Source organism: Syzygium oleosum, unplaced genomic scaffold (genome assembly GCF_021117445.2).
Source record: "Syzygium oleosum isolate NSW1041296 unplaced genomic scaffold, Sole_v2.1 Sole_v2.10, whole genome shotgun sequence".
In the NCBI taxonomy this organism is placed as follows: Eukaryota; Viridiplantae; Streptophyta; class Magnoliopsida; order Myrtales; family Myrtaceae; genus Syzygium; species Syzygium oleosum.
The window spans coordinates 5,213,982-5,233,782 of NW_026607494.1; the positions used below are offsets into that span (position 1 = coordinate 5,213,982).

General features: G+C 37.6%; 1 protein-coding gene across 1 annotated transcript; it reads right to left on the minus strand.

Moving 5' to 3' along the window:
- Positions 1 to 11,213: 11,213 nt before the first annotated feature.
- On the minus strand, positions 11,214 to 12,291 carry LOC130139033 (uncharacterized). The gene is made up of 3 exons (XM_056315070.1): positions 12,091 to 12,291; positions 11,933 to 11,991; positions 11,214 to 11,575 (listed from the first exon to the last, which is right to left on the minus strand). Exons 1-3 carry the CDS (start codon positions 12,179 to 12,181, stop codon positions 11,438 to 11,440), a joined length of 288 nt encoding a protein of 95 aa, XP_056171045.1. The 5' UTR covers positions 12,182 to 12,291; the 3' UTR covers positions 11,214 to 11,437.
- Between the last annotated feature and the right edge of the window lie 7,510 nt (positions 12,292 to 19,801).

Below are 19,801 nucleotides of genomic sequence, written 5' to 3' on the forward strand. Positions count from 1 at the left end.
AGATAAAGGAAAAAGTGGGGGACAAAAAGCGACGCTGGGGGTCTTTCGCTTTTTACGCCGCCTTCGATGTCTTCGCCAGTTTGATCCCTCTTCTATGTCCTCCAAAATCAATCTTGGCCAGCCCGGTTCATGCGAGATCGATACAGACGGACCGTCGAGTCATGAGCATGTCAAGATTCATTATCGAAAAACCGAGCATCAAGACCCATATTGTGAGGCTTCAAATACATCGGCTATTCATGTGAGATCAGTGCATGTAGCCGTCGTCTCGTGAGCATCTCGAATTCCATTACCTAAGAATTGAGTGTCGAGATCCATATTATGAGACTTCATACACGTCTGCTAAAACACATTGAAAGTTTGCATCGATAAATAAGTATCACGCAATCCGAAACCAGCACGGTACATAAAAGCCTTAAAGGATTCGAGAAAACTTTGACCAAGATAGATCATGTCACCTTAATAAGTACGCCTAGTTAAGGCAACATGTAATTTAACGGCTCTTATGCATTGAATGGGTTGCTCGTGTATCTTCTAACCATTATTCGAATACGGCCAAATTTAAACAGGGCTTTGTTACTTGTTGTCATCATCTTGGAACTAAGTTGACTAACATTAAACAGATATGCCAGTCATTGTTTTCAAGGTATGCTCGTTGTAATCACCTTATATATTACAAATAAAGTCTTTAATCGAATCGGCGAGTTCCAAGTGAGCGAGACATGCAACGTAGATGTATTTTGAGAAAATGTAAAATGTAAACATACTAAAACTTCCTAAAAAGATTAACATACTTATTGTAGATGGATGGTGTGGAAAAGTTTGATCGAATATTAAAAAAGAGCGCGATTCAAACATTAATTGATCGATTTGTTAAATTATACGTGATCAAAGAAATTTTAACCGATTGCCTTAAGTATCAAATCGACATTTTCAATAGGATATTACAATATTGAAAGGTAAAAAAAATAAGCTCGCAATTACATCATAATTTTCTTATGATATGTAAATTATTGCCCTCTATTTAAAATACTTAACAAATGTTTTAGAGGTACGCGAAAGTGTATATACAAGGTCGAGTCTGTATTAAGTTATTGAAAGTAAAGTAGGGGAGCAAAAGCAAAATGCTGTTGGTGGGTTGGTCGGTTCCAATTTCATCAGATTACCAGCACACCAGAATGGATAGTCCTCAAAGGTTAAGTATAAACTAATCTTAGAAGACATTTTATAATAATTAGGAGTACTTTTTAAGGGAATCAGGTGCCAAATGGATGGACAGCGAGGGAGGGAGCTCTCTTGACAATAACACCTCCTCTTCCTCCAAAAGAAAGGTGATGATTTTGGCCACAGGGGATGATTATTTTTGAGGCATTTTTGTGATTTTGAAAAGCAAAAAGATTAAAGAGAAATAGCAGATTCAGTCCCTGTAATTTGATAATTTTTGCAATTAAAGGACTTAAAAGATTTTACCCTCTAAATCTTCATTTCAGTGTCGTCGGATCAAGAAAAGAAAGGTTACTCAAGCACTAGGTAGCTCCACTTGACGGGCAACTTTATAATTTTAGGTTATTTTATGATTAGTTTGATCTTCTCTATGTATCAATCGAGGTAATTGTGCCGTGATTTGGCTTCGTCGTAGGCAAAAACCCATAACCGAGAGACTAGTACCTCGATTTTTTTTTTTTAGTTTAGGCGCCAAACCACAAAAGGTGGTCAAATTTTAAGAACCGTAATCTATGAATGTAATTTTCTCGTAGAGAAGTCGGCAATCCCTTATCGAGATCAAGCAATCGGAAGTGGTACGTTATGCCATGAATCAACCAAGAAAAGGCATTTTATCATAAAATCTATGATCTCATCAATGCATGGATTACACATAACACGAAAATATAATGCATTAGAAATAATAAAAAAAATATTATAAGTTTTAACAAATATCCCGAAAGAGGGCATCTTTTAATAAAATTCACATCATATGTGGATGCAGCGTATGTGATGATGTTTAGAGCCGTGGACTAAGAACTTTTATCTTTATTCTCTTTTTCTTTTCTTTTTTTCCTTTTTCGCTTTTCAATGGAACTTTGAAGTTTGAATGGCGTGTTCTTTCCAGCTTTCCACTCATTAAAGTTGGATTTAGGATAAAAAAGCGAATTATCAATATCTAAAGGAAGCCTTTTAGCCAATAAAAAAAATAAAAGAACAACATTCAGAAGAGCACAACTTTTCTCTTAAACTTTCGGACGGGAGAAAGTTGGTCTGCCTCTACCCAACGCCATCCAATTCTCCATTTTGCCACTCCTGAAAACATGCAAAATTTGATAGGAGCGTTTGGCGATGTGGGATTGCGTGTTTAGTAGTATATAAATGTACTAGAAGTCCTAAAATCTATGTACGAAGACCGATTCAATCATAAATCTTTTCGATTGGACAATTGACTCGTAAAACTTTTCAATTAATATCCTATGAGTAGACCCATCAATCGGTATGGATCGAGATGGGTCAAAAATGGTGCGGCCCAAATTAATTCATTTAATTTGTTTTGACCAATTTACATCAAATGCAAATTTAGTAACTCGACCCGGAATTTATTTTTAGCAACTTTTCTCGTTAAATTGTTACTTTTGAAGAACGAGTTGCTCCATGTACTGAATCTTCAAGTTAGTGAGGGAGTTCGGGAATTGGGTTACGGACAAGCGCGTGAAGGTGGTGGTGAAAGTTTGGGTTTCCTTAGAAGTGCAATTTGTCATAGTAGTGTGAAATTGTGAGCCAGAGGTTGAAGACTACCTAACGATGTCAGAAGTAGATCGAATGAACGGAGAAGGTTGCAAGTCACCCAATCGGAGCAGGAGAGAGAAGAGACCGGCAAATAAGGAGCAAAGTGGCTAAGCCTGATCTATTTATTAAATGGATTGAAAGTGGGTTTATAAACAACCCACTAAAACCCATTTGTCTTTAGCTTTTAACTTTAAAACCCATTATGACCCATACTTTAAAGTTTAGGTGACCCATTTAAATAAATGTGGGTTAGAATATAGGTTTCTGACCCATTTTGACAGCCCCATATGAGAAGCTTCCTTTTATATCGAAGAAGGTTATTGAGACCATTAGGCACGAGAAATAACCGATTCAGATGATTTTCTTTCATTTATTTTGGCGCTATATGGGAATGTCTATGAAACTAATCCAATGGAACTTCATATTAGTGATTAGATGCGATTTTTTAAATTGGGATATGTGCACTGAAAATCCTAAAACTTATTATGAAAGTGCAATTAAGTCATACAACTTGCAAAAAGCGCAATCAAGTTCTAAAACTTGTCAAATTGGTGTAATTAAGTCCTTTCGTTAACTATGTCCAACTTGACTGACGGAAAATGTTAACGTGGCTTTTTTTTTTAATATTTTCTCTCTCCTCTGTGGCGATGACATGGCTAAACATGAAACATAAAGCCAAAACAACATTGTTTAGGTCCAAATTTGCTTTTTTATATAAATTTTATTTAAATTAAATAAAAATTCATCTAAATTTAAAAAACATCAAAGAAGGGAGAGTTGGAGTTCAAGCAACGAAGACTGAGCCATCATAGTGGTCGACAAGGGTCACCGGACTCGTCGACCGCAACCTTGCCAAGTTCTGGCCCATAGTCACCGCTAGCGAGGGTGGTAGCCAACCCCCGACCATAACTAGGCGAGAGCCCGCAACCCTCGTTGACCACTCCCCCACCATCTCCTGCCCTTCTCGGCGATGGTGGGGTGGTGGCGATGAGGGCTTTGCAGCCTTCCGCTTACTTTAATTTAAATAAAATATGTATAAAAAAATAGATTTGGATCAAAACAATGTCGTTTTGACTATGTCATCGCTACGTAAGAGAGAAAAAATATTAAAAAAAGTCACGTTAGCATTTTCCATTAATGAAGTTAGACGGAATTAACAAAAGAACTTGATTGCAGCAATTTAATAAATTTTGTGACTTGAGTGCATTTTTTGCAAGGTTTAGAACTCAATTGTACTTTCGTGACAATTTAGGACTTTTATTCTACATATCCCTTTTAAATTCAATTCACGTATTCTGGGTTCCAATTGAATTCCTCTGAAAGAAAAATGGTTAAAAAATGGGAAAAGAAAAGCTTTTGGGCTGATTTTGTTTTTTTACATGTGATCTTTCTTATGCCAACATTGAGAAGCAATGAAATTGGAACCCTTTTGTACAAGCAATAAAAGCAAGAGCTCAAAAGTAGAATTGGTCCATTGATGGGTTGAGAGGGTTTAGGACGGGCGATGGACCTGGAAGTCCCTTATTTAAATCCGTCCATGATTTAAAAGATATTATTTTTTTGTAGAATCACTAAGACTACATTTGACAACCACTTTAGCAAAGGCCTTTGGGCTTTTGAGAAAATGCAAATATCGTTTGGCAATTTTTTTTAGAGAGCTTTAGAAAAATGCAATTGCATTTCCAAAACCCTCTAAAGTTATCTAGTCCAAGGCAGGTCAATAGGAGTTTTGCACTTTAACATTTCCCGAATGCTAACACATTATTTTGCCCTTGCTACCTTGACCTTTTTCAATCGTGGGACGTCTCAACGACGCCAAATCTAACCCCGGGCGAGCCATATTTGGCGCCAACGACCCCTCATAGCCAAATCTGGCTTATCGGTAACCTGAACTCTCCACCGGAGCCGACAAAGTGTTTGAGTTCAATCTTAAAAAAAAAAATCAAGATTCATTTACAAATGTGATTTTTTTAAACACCATTTAAGGCAAAGTTACTTTACCCTAAAATTGTTTGTATTTCTCTTAAGATTTTCCCTTAAAGCCCAATCAAACACAACCTAAGCCAAGCCTAGGTGCCCCTTTGTGGAGAGGCTAAAAAAAAATATTAATTGATTATTTATAATTTGTTCTTGATATCTTTATCTAATAATGCTGATTAATTTATTTTAACTATTTTGCCACAATGTCCCTTAATTTACTAATGGCAGCTGTTTGTTCCGAAATATAAATTATTATCTATCATGAGTAGCGCATCCATATTTTTGTTAGGCACGGTTTTGAGATAAAATTGTGATTTAAATGATTCGTTTAAGTATTCATGAGAGACGATGTAATTTCTCTGTTACCTATTGTACATCTAATACATGTATTTTAATTTTTCGTTCTTTGGCTCAATTTTTCATACAAAAGAATGTAGATGTATCCGTTATAGTTCAACTTAAAGTACTTCTCGTCATTTTATTATATCTTGATCGATGTTTTCATCTTTCTATTTATATATTTCTTCTGGCTTAGTTTTACACCACAAAATTTTTTTTTGGCTTCAGTATATGTGCTTTCCAAGGGATCATTCTCCGTAATGCAATTAATTAATGATTGTAGTAAAAAAAGATTGACTTGAATTTACCAAGAAATAGCTGAATAAAATTTTGTTTGTATCTTGGTTGAGGCTGAGGATGGGCTCTTTAGCCTTCTTGGGCTTTATTAATTTACAGTTCATGGGCTGGTGAAGTGGAAGATTGTCACATTCTGTCACCTTTCCTTTCCCCTCCATTTTTTGAAAAATTTTTTAATTATGAATTTCAAATCTTAATTTGCACGTCGGCAGAAAAAAAATAAATTAATATGCACATCAATTATTTACTGTTAAATTAATTTGGGTTGACTTTTTAAAGTTTATGGATTCATTTATTTCGTGGAAAATAAATGATTTGAAATATATATATATTTAAAATGATCGCTTATATCGTTTAAAATAATTAATTGATGAAAATATTTTCATTATTAATAGTTCTAAATATTTTCATTGAGGATGAAAATATTTTGGGGAATAATACCAAAAAAGTGTTAAGCCTATTGCATTGGTATCAATTCGGTTATAAACCTTTCAATTAGCCTAATATATCCCTAAATCTTTATATTGGTACCAATTCAGTGCATCCGGTCAATTTAGGCTGAAAATAGCTGACGTGAACATTGGCCGTCATACGTGGCACAGTCGGTGCTGACGTGGACATTTTTAATCATATTTTGAATTTTTTTTTTTTATGATTTTTGGTTTTTTTTTATTTATTTTTTCTTTCTTTTTTGTTTTCTTCAGTTTGACCGATGTGCAGCAAGCCCCGCAAAGGCCCTAGTTGATGGCCTTGCATGCGGCCGACAGCAGGGTTGCGACTTTTGCCTCACTAGTCAAAATTAGGGAAAGATAAAAGAAATGAAAAGAGAAAACAAAAAATTATAAAAAAATTCAAAAAAGTATTAAAAATGTTCACGTTAGCGGCAGCCGTGCTACATAGGACGGCCGATATCCACATAAATGATTTCTAACCCAAATTGGCCGTGTGGACTAAATTGGTACCAATGTGATGTGAAAATGTTTAAGACTAATTTATGACCGAATTGGTATTGATGTAATATGTCCAAAATATTTGCCTGTCATTCATTTTTGTAAGTGATATAGACAATCATTTTTTGGAAACTATTTTCCAAATTATTCATTTTTAGGCGATCATTATTAGTTTCATTATATTATTATTTTTTTCTAAATCAATGTTTAAGGTGTAAACTGAAAATGGAAAATTCTAACTTAAGGAATACAACTGCTTTATATTCATGGAATTTGGAATATCAATCCCCATTTCATGACCCCGTTCTCTTAATCCCGATCCCTATACTAAATCACTTTTCGTCGTTCAAAACATCAGGATCGATCTCTTACCTTTTTTGATAGCGGATGTCGAATCTAATCAAATCCCGATATTTCATTTGATTATAGGGCTCGAAACTGACTCTACAATATGATTAATTTAATGCACCTCTTGTTCATATATGTGATCTCGATTGGATCCGACTAACCTCGATGTCAGCGTGTTTTGCAACGACGAGGGACAATTATAGAAGCGAGGTCGAGAGAAATCCTTGCTCCTTCTTGTTAATTTGAACCTCCAAATCCAACTTATCCTATCAATTCATCCACCGATCTCTTGACAATAACAAAAGGACATTATTTATTGTTTCCCAGGAGCAAGTAAATGAACGACAAATTCCCTTATGGTGTCAATGAGTTGCAGGTGGGGTTGGGCTGTGACGAGGATTAGCGCCTGGGACTCGATAGTCGTCGATCTCCATGTCCACCCTTCCCTCCACTTCGTGGGCCACCCCTCCTTCCATCAGCTCCAAACCATCCTATGCATCATCATCAACAGCAACGTATCTTCATCAGGAACTTTTTAAGGGTTTTTGTAACGAGATAGCAAGACTGAACGAACCCAAAATCACTTCCGTGACAGCAATTTGTAGGACTACTACAAAACCCTAACCTCCCCTTAACAAGATAGAACTGCAATCTATCCTCAGTCTCTCTTCTTTGGAGAGAGTATGTCGTCGAGGATTTATACGAACAGATCAGGACATGGCCCGTCAACGGATACTAGTCCGGACAGAGGATCAATCTCCAGAAATGATGATCGGATGCCCGCCAAAGCTCGATCGGAAGTCATTTTCGAAATTATTGCGTGCCTGCATGCGTGCGAGAGAGCGAGAGATGGCGACTCACCAGAGAAAGTGATTGCAGTTCCGGGAGTGATATGATTTCGTTGCTCGACCTCAAGCTTCCTATCAAACAGAAAAACGAAAATCGATATCCGTAATACAGAAATGAGAAAGAAACCAATCAGATAGGATGCATCAAACACGAAGGACCGGCTCACTTACGGGTTGCAGGAACGGCAGCAGTCAAGAGGAACCAAGAAAAGCCAAGATAACACACCGCCAGCCTCATGAAGATCTTGAACGCCATGCCCATCTTCCAAGTCAACTACTTGATGAAAACTATATGGAGAAACCGAGGAGGGTGTCAAAGGAAGTAAAGAGACAGCAAGTACAGGCGATCTTTAGAGAGAGAGAGAGAGATATGAATGAGTGACCCAGCAGAAAGAGAATTGATGTCCACAAGTCAACTACGGAATCCCACTGTTTCACGAGAAAATGGAATGATTTGAAAGATATATTCATAAAAATATCATTTATATAACTTAAAATAATTAATTAAATAATTTTTTTTACGATTGGTGTCTAAATATTTTATGAACAATGAAAATATTTTTTATTCATTTATTTTTATAAACGATAAAATAGATCATTTTAAAAAAAAATATTTTTCAAATAATTTATTTTTCGTAAAATATTTTCTTAAATATGATCGCTTATATCACTTAAAAAAATGAATGAATAAATTTTTTTAATCATCCATGAAATGCCTCAATAATGAAAATATTTTTTTATTGATTAATTATTTTAAATAATATAAATTATTATTTTTAAGAAAGTATTTTTTAATTTTTAATTTTTCATAAAATAGACAGAGTTTAAGTGTGCGGTGATAGAGTTCCCACTGAAACCACAGCCTTATTTCCGCTTGTCTTTTCATATCACAGTCGAACATCATTCTTTGGAGGAAATTCCGGCCTACAATAATGGCAAAAATTTAATTATTGCACAAGTTCAGACTTACATTCATTAGTGAAGTTCGGTGACACAGCAGTACAGCACGTATGATCCTATCTTATCAACCTGCCATCACAGTAGAAACCCTAACAAGAAGTAAATCCTGAAAAAGTAATGGCAGATTGATATTCCGTGAATAGTCATAATATCTATCAATCAATACATAAACGGAGGCACGTAAATCCTAAAATTTGTTGGATATTTTAATTTGTCAATTTAGGATCATTCGCAATCCAAATCAAACTATCTAATTGTGACGATAAGGAATCAATATCAGTCGCTATAAACGGTGGTGATCTATGGTCGAAAGAGTTTCAATTTGTAAGTTTATTTCGCAAGGCCGAGTAGATTGCGATGATCAAAATAGGCATTAAAAAAGTGTATGATACGGATCTATTAAACTGTTTTATTCTAAAATAAGTCACAAACAAACATTGCCGCACGTATTGTAAACATCCGGTGGACTGTTCTAAATGCATAGTTTTTAGGCAATACTCCAACATAATGGTCTTCCCCAAAAGCGACATCTAGATTGATTCAAGCTAGAATACTAAGTTGGATCATTTCTTTCCTAATTTCGATTATCGCTTTACTCTGTCATTGCCCCGACTGTGGATAACTTAGTCAATCGATATTACAAGAAGATGATAGTAGGAGAGAGAACCGAACCCGCCACCGCCCACGAACAAAGTGGTCAAGTCACTTTCAACGTGATGGGCTAAAGATACTAACATTGAAAATATGTGTTTTGACGTCCTGTTATGTCGAAGTCAAACAAGGAAAGAATCTTAAGACAATTTCCCACTTTATAGGTATCATGTTTGAGTAGATCTATCAAACGGGTGGATCGAATCGAAAAAGGTCAAATCTGAATTGACCCATTTAACATGTTTAGCTCATTTTCATATAATACAAATCTAGTAACTTATACTCGATTCGACTCATATCGCTAAAATACTTCTATATATAACCCAATTTAGGAAAATTTATATGCAAACTTAGGCAAAAACACAGAATGAGCGAGCGCAAAATAGAGTGAGAGCGAGAAAGTAAAAAGAGAGTCATAGAGGTGATTTAGATTTAAGTAAGTTGTGAACTCATTTAACACATATACTTGACCCATTTATTGAATATAATTAACCTATATAACAACACAGTCTATCAAATATGAGTTAATAAATGGGTTTATGACTCATTTTGACAAATCTATGTTTCAGTTGGAATTGGTGGCAAAAAGGCTAGGGAAGGCTTTTAATAATGGCAAAATCGATCTAGAAGGTGAAGGAAGTGATAAAATAGGGGATCATTGTCATAAAAAGTCCTAAACCTATTATACGACCGCCAATTCAATCCTAAACTTTTTAATTTAATTAATATAGTCCTAAACTTTTTTACAATATGCCGATGCGGTCATTTCGGCCAAATGTTTTCCCCAAAAAGCTCAACTAAACGTAGCCTAAGCCGATGCAGGTCTAGTGCGGCTTTGTGGAGAGGCTCAAATTTTAAAAAAAAAATATTCGTCGATGATTATTAATTTGTTCTTGCTATCTTTATCTAATAACGTTCACTAAATTTTTTAATTATCTGCCAGAATGTCCCTTAATTTACTAAGGATGGTTGTTTGTTTCGATATATAAATTATTATCTATCAAGAGTAGCGTATCCATATTTTTGTTAGGCATGGTTCTGAGATACAATTGTAATGTAAATGATTCATTTTAATTATTCATGAGATGATGGGATTCCTCTGTTACTTATTGTGCTTTTCATATATATATATATATATATATATATATATATATATATATATATATAATTTTTTGTTCTTCGGCACAATTTTTCATACAAAATAATGTAGATGTTTTGGTTATAGTTCAACTTAAAGTACTTCTCATCATTTTCTTTGTATCTTTGTTAAAGCCGAGGACTGGCTCTTTAGCCTTCTTGGGCTTTATTAATATACAGTTTTTTTTTTGGTCGGTTATTATTAATATACAGTTCATGGGCTTGTTTTGAGTTGGTTTCATGCACTAAAAAAATGTCACATTCTATCACCTTTTCTTAACTCCCACTTTTTTTTTATTTTTTGATTATGAATTTCAAATCCTAATTTGCACGATGGCAAAAAAAAAAAAGAATTTAAAACGCACATCAATTATTTACCTTCCAATGAGCCCACTAAGCCTGTATTTTTGCGTTGACTATTGATTATATTAGTGTTTATTCAAGTTGACACTTTGGAGTTTATATATGCGTTTGTTTCGTGAAAAATAAATTATTTGTAAAAGATATTTTCAAAAAAAAGATAACTTATATCGCTTAAAATAATTAATCGATAAAAATGCTTTTATTTTCGATAGCAATTTATGTCTAAACTTGTCGATGAAATTATTTGCCATTCATTTTGTAAGAAATATAAACTATCATTTTTAGGAAAATATTTTTTAAATAATTTATTTTTCGCAAAACATACGAAGCTCAAGTAACTAGTTTCGTTTTAAACTGTAAGCTGAAAATGGAAAATTCCAACTTAACGAATATAAGCAGCTTTGTATTCATGGAATTCAGAATATCAATCCCCATTTCGTGACCCCATTCTCTTATTCCCGATCACCATATTAAATCCCTTTTCATCATTCAAAATATCAACATCAACATCAACGTCTTACCTTTTCCGATGCCGCCAAAGGAAATCACCACATGACGTCGCATCTGATTAATTCTCGGTAATTCATATGATTATACGAATCGAAACCACTCCACAATGTGATTAATTTAACATGCCTCTTGTTTTCCGACTAACATCATCTTCTCTCACATGAATATCGCGCATCGTACAGGCACAACCCAAAGAAAAAGAACCTCCAACCTTTCCTTATAAACTCATCCAGCGATCTCTTTACAGTGAACAAATGAACGGCAAATTCCATTATGGTGTCAAGGGTTTGCGGAAGAGGATGGGGGTGGCTCGTGACGAGGATTGGCGCCTGGTTCTGCATAGTCTTCGATTTCCATGTCCATCCTTCCCTCCACTTTGTAAGTCCCTCCTCCTCCTACCATCAACTCCACACCATCCTGTGCATCATCACCATCATCATCATCATCATCAACAGCAACGTATCTCCATCAGAAACTTTTTTTAGGTTTTTGTAACGAAAAGGCAAGACTGAACGGACGCATAATCACTTTCTGTGAGAGCACTGTGTAGGACTACTGCAATACCCTACCTCCCCTAAAACATGATAAGATTGCAATCAACCCTCGGTCGCTCTTCTTAGGAATAGATTAGGACACGGTCAGTGAACGGATACACAGTCCGGCAGAAGATTAATCTCCAGAAATGACGATCGGATGCCCGCCAAAGCTCCATCGGAAGTCATTTGCGAAGTATAAGAGCGGGCGCGAGAGAGAGAGAGAGAGATGGCGACTCACCAGAGAAAGTGATTGCAGTTCCTGGAGTGATATGATTTCGTTGCTCGACCTCAAGCTTCCTATCAAACAGAAAAGTGAAAATTTATATCTGTAATACAGAAAAGAGAAAAAAACCAATCAGATAGGATGCATCAAACACGAAGGACCGGCTCACTTACGGGTTGCAGGAACGGCAGCAGTCAAGAGGAACCAAGAAAAGCCGAGATAACACACCGCCAGCCTCATGAAGATCTTGAACGCCATGCCCATCTTCCAAGTCAACTTCTTGATGAAAACTATACGGAGAAACCGAGGAGGATGTCAATTGAAACAAAGAGAGAGCAAGTACAGGCAATCTTTATACAGAGAGAGAGAGAGAGAGAGAGAGAGAGAGAGAGAGAGAGAGAGAGCATTGATGTCCACCCAAGTCGACCAGTCAACCACGGAATGTAAGTGTGTGCTGATCGAGTTCCCACTGAGGCCACAGCCTTATCTCCGCTTGGCCTTTCGTATCACGGTCAGACATCATTCTTTGGAAGAAATTCCGGCCCACCACAATGGCGAAAAACTTAATTATTGCACCAAGTTTAGACGTACTTTCATCAGTAAAGTTTTATGACAGAGACGAGGTGTTCACAAATGATCCTGATCTTACCAACCCCCCATTACTGTAGAAACCACAACAAGAAAAATGTAAGTCCTGATTCGGTGAATAGTCATCACATCTATCAATCGATACATGAACCGAAGCAAATCCTAAAATTTTTGTCTTTCGTTTATTCGGATCATTCATTGCATTGTCAAAGTATCTAATTATGACGATAAGGCATCAATATCAATCGCTACAAACAATAGTGATCTATGGTCGAAAGAATTTCGGTTTGTAAGTTTATTTCACGAGAACTGGTCGATGGCGATGTTCAAATTGGCGTTAAAAAAAGAGTGTATAACACGGATCGATTGAACTGTTTTATTCATGAACAAAAGTCACAAGCAAACTTGGCCGCACGAATTGTCAACATCTGGCGGAATATTCTAAATGCATAGTTTTTTAGGCAATACTCCAACACAAGGGTCTTCCCCGAAAGCGACGTATGCATTGATTTAAAATTTAGAATACAATAAGTTGTATCATTTCTTTCCTAATTTCGATTGTCGTTTTGCTTTGTCTCTGGCTGACTATGGATGACTTAGTTCATCGAAGTTATGAGAGGATGACAGAAGGACAGCGATCCCACCACCACCACCCACGAGCAAAGTGGGTGAATAGTCATCACATCTATCAATGATACATGAACTGAAGCAAACCCTAAAGTTTTCGTCTTTCGTTTATTCGGATCATTCGTTGCACTGTCAAAGTATTTAATTACGACGATAAGGCATCAATATCGGTCGCTACAAATAATGGTGATTTATGGTCGAAAGAATTTGTGTTTGTAAGTTTATTTCACGAGAATTGATCGATGGCGATGTTCAAATTGGCATTAAAAAAAAGAATGTATAACACGGATTGATTGAACTGTTTTATCCATGAACAAAAGTCACAGGCAAACATGACCACACGAATTGTCAACAACCGGCGGAATATTCTAAATGCATAGTTTTTTAGGCAATACTCCAACACAAGGGTCTTCCCCGAAAGCGGCGTCTGCATTGATTTAAAATTTAGAATACCATAAGTTGAATAATTTCTTTCCTAATTTCGATTGTTGTTTAGCTCTGTCTCCGGCTGACTATGGATGACTCAGTTCATCGAAATCATGAGAGGATGACAGAAGGACAGCGATCCCACCACCACCACCCACGAGCAAAGTGGGTGAATAGTCATCACATCTATCAATGATACACGAACCGAAGCAAACCCTAAAATTTTCGTCTTTCGTTTATTCGGATCATTCGTTGCACTGTCAAAGTATTTAATTACGACGATAAGGCATCAATATCAGTCGCTACAAACAATGGTGATTTATGGTCGAAAGAATTTGTGTTTGTAAGTTTATTTCACGAGAATTGGTCGATGGCGATGTTCAAATTGGCATTAAAAAAAAGAGTGTATAACACTGATCGATTGAACTGTTTTATCCATGAACAAAAGTCACAGACAAACATGACCACACGAATTGTCAACAACCGACGGAATATTCTAAATGCATAGTTTTTTAGGCAATACTCCAACACAAGGGTCTTCCTCGAAAGCGGCGTCTGCATTGATTTAAAATTTAGAATACCATAAGTTGAATCATTTCTTTCCTAATTTCGGTTGTCGTCGTTTTGCTCTGTCTCTGGCTGACTATGAGTTCATCGAAATCATGAGAGGATGACAGAAGGACAGCGATCCCACCACCACCACCCACGAGCAAAGTGGGTCAAGTCGCTTTCAACGCGATGGGGCTCAAGACACTAAAATTGAAAGTATGTGTGTTTCGACGTCCTGTCGTGTCGAAGTCAAACAACCAAAGGAATCTTAAGGCGGTTTCCCACTCACCAGTGTCACGTTTGAGTCGGACCAGCTGGCAAAGATGATAGGGATGGCTTTCGATGATGGCAAATTTGATCTAGAAGGTGAACAATTATCCGAAAAAAGTTATAAACTTATTGTACGATGATCAATTCAATCATAAACTTTTCAATTTAATTAATTTCATCTTAAATATTTTAACGATTTATCGATATAGTCATTCTAACCAATTTTAATCGAAAATTACTGACGAAAACTTTTCGGTCATTTTACGTAAGATGACGAGAGTTTGCTAGCCTTTTGCTTAGTGCCTATGCCAAGTAAGATGGCCGGTGTCTACGTCAGCAATTTTCAATCAAAATTGGCTAGAATGACTACATTGGTACATCATTAAAATGTTTAAAAGTAAATTGATCATATTAAAAAATTTAGGATTGAATTGACGTCGTACAATAAATTAAAATTTTTTTGGACAGTTTTGCCTAATAGAAAAGGCACGTCAACCTTTGACAATAAAGTAAATAGATAAAAGGAAAACACCAACTCAGATTTTGTTCTTCAGTATTCACCCATGACAAAAATTAACAATGTTCAAGCATAGATTATCATTCGTAAGACCTAAAGAATGAATCTAATAAAACAAATATATGTTTCCTAGTAAGATAAGATCTCAAATTTGACTCCTACGAATTTTCGCTGCACCCGTTTCGTTAACTTCGACCATTGTTTAATGCTTCCAATCGATGATTTCAAATTCAAAATTGATTTGCATTTGGTTTTGGTATGTGTTAGAAGGCCGCGCGCGATCCGAATGGGTCCGCAATACTTTTAGGGAAGCTGTAACGCGAACTTTTGGTTGCACGAGCCGTCGGCGCAGAACGCTAATTGTCATGCGACGATAGGACACGAAAGAACTATAATTTAGTCAAGAAGTTAGGTTCTGCCATCACATTTTGGAAGGAGAAGAAGAGGTCAATATGAGATGGCGAGAACTGAACTATTGTACGAAGTCGGTCGAAGGAGGAGACGAAATTAGCGGTGGGCTACGACTGGCATGTTGTTGTGTACAGAACAACAATGGCGTGTTAAGCATTTTCCTCAGGTCGTTACATGCAGTAGTTTTCTTTGCCCGGTGGAGGCCTAGCAGTTTTGTCTTTAATCGCGTTTCTTGCTCGCGTCGATTCGTGTTAACATAGAAAATCATAATTATAATTTCCGTAAACAAAATGAATTACTTGCGGAGTGAACGCGTTGATTCGTCGTCATATACAGGCGAAGCATCTCATGTCGTGCAATAGTTAGGGTTTTGGTAGTTGTGTCATGCTCCTATCGTGTAAACGGGTTGCGACCAATATTACCAAAACGTGGGCGGAGATTGAAGATGGTGGCGGCATGGACAGCATGCGGACATTGGTTCGGACGAGAAAATGACGAGGCCGTGGCTTGGTGGTGGGGGCGACAAATGTGACGGTCCCGACGGTGGCGATAGTGGCACGATTGGGCTGTGGCGGCGATAAACGGGCTGAGGCTGAGGGCTAAGGATTTCTTTCCCTTTTTTTTTTCTTCTTAAATTTTCATTTCCCCATGTAAATTTGCTACGCGGTACATTTCTAAGTCATGTCGTGCTCCAATCACGTAAACGGGTCGCGACCCATATTACCAAAACGTGGGCGGAGATTGAAGGCGGACGGCGGTGGCATGGACAGCATGCAAACATTGGTTCGGACGAGAAAATGATGAGGCCGTGGCTTGGCGGCAAATGTGACGGTCCCGACGGTGGCGATAGCGGCACGATTGGGTTGTGGCGGTGATAAACAAGCTGGGGCTGAGGGCTGAGAATTTCTTTCCCTCTTTTTTCTTCTTACTTTTCCATTTCCCCCATGTAAAATTGCTACATGGTACAATTCTAAGTCATGTCGTGCTCCAATCATGTAAACGGGCAACGACCAATGTTACCGTAACGTCGGCGGAGATTAGAGAGAGGGAAGGAAGGCGGTGGCGCGGACAGCATGAAGACGACATTGGTTCGGTCGAGAAAATGATGAGGCCGAGCCTCGGTGGTGGGGATGGCACATGTGACGGTCCCGGCGGTGGCGGTGGTGGCACAGCTGGGCTGTGGCGTGATAAACGGGTTGGGGCTGGGGCCGAGGGCTAAGAATTTCTTTCCTTTTGTAAATCTGATATTTCTCATTTCCCCCCATGTACATCCCCATGTACATTGTTGGGAAAACTCAATTCCCGATCGTCGTGTTCGAAACATATTCGGAACGAATTCGATCAATGCGGAAAACGTGCCCAAGGATCATCAACTTGTATCACCGATCGTACAGGCATATCACACAACGAACATACCCGGTATTGTCACGATTAAGTGCCACTTTGCGCTTGAGAGTTCTACGATCGTCTTTCGTACTCACGTGCGTTCCGAAGCAAAAAAAAAGAGAATACGTTGTGTCGAAGGAGTGTGTTTGCACATATGAAAATCACTACGTTTTCCAAGGGGTGCAGCTTCTATTATAGATAGGCAAATAACTACCTCGTGGGCCCTTGTGGCTCACGGGCCGAGGTTTGGCCCATCTTGGGCGGTCCACCCAATATGTCTTACATCTCCCACTCGCCCACGATGGGCTAAACACAACTCTCTTCCTTGCAAAGTTCATATTGGCAAATAATCCGTGCGACCAAAGATACTACGAGAGCTCGTTGTTATACATACGTTAGGAATATATAACAGCTCAAATTTGGGCATTATCCAGAGTAGAATTAGTATGCGGTTCCTAGATCAATCGATCACAATTTTCATCTCTCTTGATCTCTTTTAGTATCTCGTATATTGTATTCACAACTATGATTTACTCAAAATCATAATTGGTCGACTTGTGAATACAAATATAGAATGTGACATCATAAATTAAATTGATCTTCCTCTTTCCTTAAACCTCTCCATTTCAGTCCAACTCGCTTTTCTAGAAATGCCCCGTTAGACCGAATTATCATGATCATCGGCAACATCCTAAGATAGCAAACACCGAATAGAAATTTTGAGAATAAGTAAGAGTCGTGAGGGCACTTTAATTGAGAAGAACTATTTTCTTCAAGAGTCTCACACGACTTAAAAATTGAGATCACAAATTTTTTGCCAACTCTTATCGGTCGTCCCATGCATACGTAATATGAAATACGTATTACGGTATTCTCTCCTTTTCCCATAGAGCGTATGTCTTTACTCTCAATACCGTACGGATGATAGTTTAGACATACTCAATGTCTAACTTGAGTCCACAAATCTACTCTATTCATAAGCATCTATCGAACTCACATCGGCATCAAAGACGGTAAAGTGAAATATGTGGGTCATTTCACTTTCGGACATAATAATCTATATGTCCTCATCTTAACATTCGTTAAGGCGACGTCCATGCTTCAAGCTTGAGCTCTCAATTATCACCTAGATAACAAGCTTAAAACCTGTCTCATCTCTATTCATCACACAGTGAGTAGAGGCGATTACCCGTGTGAGTGGGCAATCTCTCATCCGTCCAGACATACATTTTCAATATAATGCACTCGGCATCAACATTCACAAACGTCATACAAACTTATAGGCATTGATAATAACAAACTTCATTAATAGTGAACATTCAGGAAAATTACAATATTCGAGTACATCATATTCTACACAAATCTAGAGATCTCACATGACCATGGAAAACTTCTCTAGGAATTGGTTTGTCATAGGATCTGCTATCATCCTTTGTGTAGATATGTACTTCACGTTCACTTCCTTTCGTGCAACCATGTCCTTGACATAGTTATACTTGATATCTATATGTTTGGTCTTTCCATGGTACTTGGGATCCTTAGTGTACGCTATTCTTGCTTGGCTATCACAATAGACCAATACCGGGTTTGCAACATTCTCAGTAACACCTAAGTGATCCAAAATCTTCTAAGCCAAACAGCTTCTTGTGCCGCGCGATAGAGCCACGAACTCGGCTTCCATTGTAGATAAGGCTACACACTTGTTGTTTCTTCTTGCTCCAAGATATGGCGCCATTATTCGGTAAGAATACGTATCCAGAAGTAGATTTCCTTTCTTTTAAATCTCCTCCCCAATCAAGCATCGAGTATAGCCTTCAAGGTGTAGATCACTTCCTTGATAAGTCGGCGCATAGTCGGCACTTCCCTTTAGATATCTCGGGATTCTTTTGACGGCGATCCAATGTGCTTGACCTGGATTGGATTGGTATCTACTTACCATTCCTACCGCATAACAAATATCGGGTCTTGTACACATCATAGCGTACATCAAGCTTCCGAAAGACTAGCATATGGAACTTGTTCCATTTGCTCCTTTTCTTGTGAAGTCTTAGGACACATTCGTCAAGCTTAATGCTTCGCCTTTTGCAATAGGAGTATCTATTGGTTTACGGTCTTGCATACGAAATCGCTCAAGGATTTTATTCACATACGTCTCTTGTGAAAGGGATAGGGATTTCTTTGAGCGATCTCTTGAAATCTTAACTCCAAGAATGTATGCGGCTTCACCCATATCTTTCATCTCAAAATTGGAAGATAACCAATTCTTATTGTATTAACCAACTCCATACTTGCTTAGGCAATTAGTATATCATCAACATATAATGACAAGATCACAAATTGATCTTTGGATCTTTTGATATATACACAATTGTCTTCACTAATCATTACAAAATCATATGCCATTATGGCATTGTGAAAACGTATATACCATTGTCTCGAAGGCTTGCTTAAGGCCATATATCGACCGATAGTCGACACACTTTAGTGACACTGGCTCTGGCCTTTTGTAATGAAACCAACGGGTTGTTCCATATAAATTTCTTCCTCCAATTCTCCATTGAGGAATGCGGTCTTTACATCCATTTGATGTAATTCAAGATCCATACTAGCTACTATTGCCGGAATAAGACGAATAGAGGTAAATCTAACAACAGGGAAAAAGTTTCTTCAAAGTCAACTCCTTCTGTTGATTATATCCTTTCGCCACAAGGCGAGCCTTGTACCTCTCTATTGAGCCATCAGCCTTACGCTTTATTTTGAGAACCCACTTGTTCCCAATGGCTTTGCGTCCTTTTGGAAGGTCAACCAATTCCCAAACTTGGTTTGATCTTAATGACTCCATTTCCTCTTCCATTGCATGTATCCATTCTTCCTTATCGGGGCACTTTAGAGCATCGTTCACATTCTTCGGCTCATCTTCATCTTGTGGGGCGATCATGAAAGCTTCTCCTTCAATGTCAAAACGTCGACGGGGAATCCTATTACGACTTGAGCGTCGTATGGAATCTTGTACTCACGATGATTCACCCGTTCCATTGCGCTCCCACTCGAATGAGATAATGGTGGTGTCGTCTCTTTAAGTGGTTGCAATTGAGGCGGGTTGCATTCAA

Excerpts from the sequence above, each read along its gene's own strand:
- LOC130139033 (XM_056315070.1), bottom strand. The coding sequence starts at position 12,181 with ATGGGCATGGCGTTCAAGATCTTCATGAGGCTGGCGGTGTGTTATCTC. Across the intron at positions 11,992-12,090 it reads TGCTGCCGTTCCTGCAACCC|GAAGCTTGAGGTCGAGCAAC; the intron begins GTAAGTGAGCCG and ends TCTGTTTGATAG. Across the intron at positions 11,576-11,932 it reads AACTGCAATCACTTTCTCTG|GATGGTGTGGAGTTGATGGT; the intron begins GTGAGTCGCCAT and ends GATGATGCACAG.